This window comes from Nansenia antarctica (assembly GCF_963989245.1).
Source record: "Nansenia antarctica genome assembly, chromosome: 13".
NCBI classification, from domain to species: domain Eukaryota; kingdom Metazoa; phylum Chordata; class Actinopteri; order Argentiniformes; family Microstomatidae; genus Nansenia; species Nansenia antarctica.
In genome coordinates, this window is record NC_137683.1 from 19027435 (window position 1) to 19029934 (window position 2500).

Consider the following 2500-nt stretch of genomic DNA (forward strand, 5'->3'; position numbering starts at 1 on the left):
TGATAGAGGGAGAGAGAGAAATAGAGAGAAAAGAGAGCGACGGATATAGAGAGAAGAGAGAAAGAGAGAGAAAAGAGAGTGACAGATAGAGAAAGAGAAGAGAGTACAACTGCATTGCTGTAATACAGTCAGTTGACCATGCTGCAAGACAGTAGAATTCCCTCTGATCAGCAGATTCACTACGACTGAACACAGCAGACTAATGCAGAACTGTTCATTAACACCTACTGAACACAGCACACCCAGTCAGAACTGTTCATTAACACCTACTGAACACAGCAGACTAATGCAGAACTGTTCATTAAAACCTACTGAACACAGCACACCCAGTCACAACTGTTCATTAACACCTACTGAACACAGCAGACTAATGCAGAACTGTTCATTAAAACCTACTGAACACCGCAGACTAATGCAGAACTGTTCATTACTGTAATAGAGGGAGAGAGAGTGAAAGAGAGAAAAGAGAGCGACGGATAGAGAGAAGAGAGAAAGAGAGAGAGAGAGAGAAGAGAGAACAACTGCATTGCTGTAACACAGTCAGCCGACCGTGCTGCGGGCGTTAACACCACACACCTACTGAACACCACACACCTACTGAACACAGCACACCTACTGAACACAGCGGATCCAGTCAGTCCTGTTCATTAACACCTACTGAACACAGCAGATCAGTCAGTCCTGTTCACACACACACACACACACCAGGGTTCTCCCCAGGATGTTTGAACAGCGTGGCGCTGGATTGCATCATCAAAACCAGACTCTCGTTTATTCATGTCAACATGCGCAAAAAATACCAGCTAAAACGCTGCCTTCACTGAGGAACATCACAACCAGCTAAAACGCTGCCTTCACTGACACTCACAACGCTTTAGCTTTTGTTTTTTAACAACACTGTCATTGGCGATCAAAGATTAGTTACTCTGTCATTACTAAATATGTAGTTTAATAAAGATAGTTACTCTGTCATTAGTAAATATGTAGTTTAATAAAGATAGTTACTCTGTCATTACTAAATATGTAGTTTAATAAAGATAGTTACTCTGTCATTACTAAATATGTAGTTTAATAAAGATAGTTACTCTGTCATTACTAAATATGTAGTTTAATAAAGATAGTTACTCTGCCATTACTAAATATGTAGTTTAATAAAGATAGTTACTCTGTCATTATTAAATATGTTGTTTAATAAAGATAGTTACTCTGTCATTACTAAATATGTTGTTTAATAAAGACAGTTACTCTGTGATTACTAAATATGTAGGCTAGTTTAATAAAGATATTTACTCTGTCATTACTAAATATGTAGGCTAGTTTAATAAAGATATTTACTCTGTCATTACTAAATATGTAGGCTAGTTTAATAAAGATAGTTACTCTGTCATTACTAGACTGATTAATAGGACTAGGTGTTACAATCCCTGAAGATTCAGCACGCAACTTAGCTCATACGTACCTGTAGTGGGTGTGAAGATGACCTCTTGGATGGGGTTGGAGTCGGTGAAGACCACTTGTCATCAGTATGACACATCCTCAGTTGTATGCCCCCGCCTCATAAGGTGTTTCAGCCTTTATTACAAGACACCTTCGGCCGAGGCAGGCCCACCACAGGCTGGTCAGAGCCGGGTGTGGTCATTATGGTGACATTATGTGGTGATTTGGCAGCCCACACTGTCTCCTTTAGTTTCAGCCACATTACTAAATATGTAGTTTAATTTAGTCTTGACATGTTGACATAGTGCTATTGCCTAGTTCACAGCGTGGCACAGTGCAACTCTTCCATTCTTTGGGGAGAACTCTGGTCTGTTTCCTACACTTCACAACATGTCCAGTCTAGATATTCCAATCAATCAATCAACCAACCAATCAATCAATCAATCAATCATTAACCATTCACATTAGTTAGTCTGTTTCCACCATGGTAGAACAAAGCTCATCCGGGCCTGTGAACTGCCTGTGTGAATGATGCAGTTCAGTCACTACAGAGTGTCGGCTTGTCCATCAGAACTGGTACAGCTTCAGACAGACCACGTTTATTGTTGTTAAAAAGGTTGGCTAGAAGTTAAGCTAACTCTTTGTCTCTCTCTCGCTCCCTCTCTCCCCCCCCTCTCTCTCGCTCTCCCCTTCTCTCTCCCCTTCCCTCTCTCTTCCCCCCTCTCCCCCCCCCTCTCTCTCTCTCACTCTCACCCTATCCAGATGAACCCCATGGCTCAATTGTACTACAAGAAGGTGAGCTACTGGCCGTCCCACTACACACACCATGAACACACCACCATGAACACTATTACTAATTCTCTGTAGAGTCCTTTTAGGATATTAGTGTCTGTAGTTATGTTATGTTATTGGTGTCTGTAATTATGTTATGCTATTGGTTAGGGCTGCACGATTTGGGGAAAATATCTAATTGTTATTTTTCTGACAGATTTAATTTGCGATAAAACATTTTGAAAGCGACCCATGGAAGTTTATTGTAAAGTGCGGCCATAGCTCCGGCTAG

The 2500-nt window shown here is 41.0% G+C and overlaps 1 protein-coding gene across 1 annotated transcript in view; it reads left to right on the forward strand.

Annotated features, from left to right (window-relative positions):
- The window catches only part of trpc5a (transient receptor potential cation channel, subfamily C, member 5a), a gene marked incomplete at its 3' end in the record, with an annotated part of 67504 nt that overhangs the window by 17620 nt on the left and 47384 nt on the right, over positions 1-2500 (forward strand). Inside the window, 1 exon segment of the mRNA XM_080543768.1 lies at positions 2200-2232. Coding sequence (XP_080399894.1) covers positions 2200-2232 — 33 coding nt within the window.